Below are 814 nucleotides of genomic sequence, written 5' to 3'. Positions count from 1 at the left end.
TGTCCGTCTATCGAGTCCAAACCAGAACTTCCAGGACCCATCAGTCCGTCTATCGAGTCCAAACCAGAACTTCCAGGACCCATCAGTCCGTCTATCGAGTCCAAGCCAGAACCTCCAAGACCCATCAGTCCTTCTATGAAGAGTGACGGGTCCAAAGATCATCCTCCAGACTTCAGTACTGAACCTGGACCATCGGACAGAAAGTAAGAAACCAGTTTCAAGCCCATTCATGTGAATCTATGGAGATAAAATATAAATGATATTAACTGGTTGATCTTCAGTGTTTGAATAAAAAGTAACTGAATTTTTATTTTAAATTAACTTATACCTAAATAAACTTGAAGGATGTTGGTCAGTAAATCAGAGTTTGAATGAATCAATGATGAAAATGTTGCATGAAAACAAAAACGACTAATGTGAAAAGCAACGACTCAGTTCATGTACTGGGAACTCTGGGACCAGTTGATGGAGGTAGGTTGATGACCTGGCCACGCCCACTGAGTCTCAGCAGCTCCAAAAAGAAAGGTCAAAGGTCAAAGCAGCTCTGGGCTGGTCTGCTGGTTCTGAGGTTTTGCTTCCTGGTCTGTTCTTGGGTTCTGGTCTTTAATGACCCACATTGGCTCCTCAGGCCAGATGAACAGCTTTAGTTCTGATATCAGGGACCAGATCTTCTGTTCTCCACCTGTCCACATAATGCTCTGCCACAGTGAAAGGTCCTTCATAAAGAGCTCAGTATATATATACTGAGCTCTTTATGAAGGACCTGTTTGACCTGAAGGAGCAGCAGGACCGGTTCTGCTGCTGCTCTGCAGGA

At 44.1% G+C, this 814-nt stretch overlaps 1 protein-coding gene across 1 annotated transcript in view; it reads left to right on the top strand.

The window, feature by feature from the left end:
• Positions 1–108: 108 nt before the first annotated feature.
• The window catches only part of LOC103131200 (NACHT, LRR and PYD domains-containing protein 12-like), a 50,405-nt gene continuing 49,699 nt past the window's right edge, over positions 109–814 (top strand). The window contains exon 1 of the mRNA XM_016666480.1: positions 109–203. Coding sequence (XP_016521966.1) covers positions 136–203 — 68 coding nt within the window. The 5' untranslated portion in view covers positions 109–135. The remainder of the gene's footprint in view (positions 204–814) is intronic.

Source organism: Poecilia formosa, unplaced genomic scaffold, assembly GCF_000485575.1.
Source record: "Poecilia formosa unplaced genomic scaffold, Poecilia_formosa-5.1.2 Scaffold729, whole genome shotgun sequence".
In the NCBI taxonomy this organism is placed as follows: domain Eukaryota; kingdom Metazoa; phylum Chordata; class Actinopteri; order Cyprinodontiformes; family Poeciliidae; genus Poecilia; species Poecilia formosa.
This window is presented reverse-complemented; position numbering and strand designations above follow the sequence as displayed.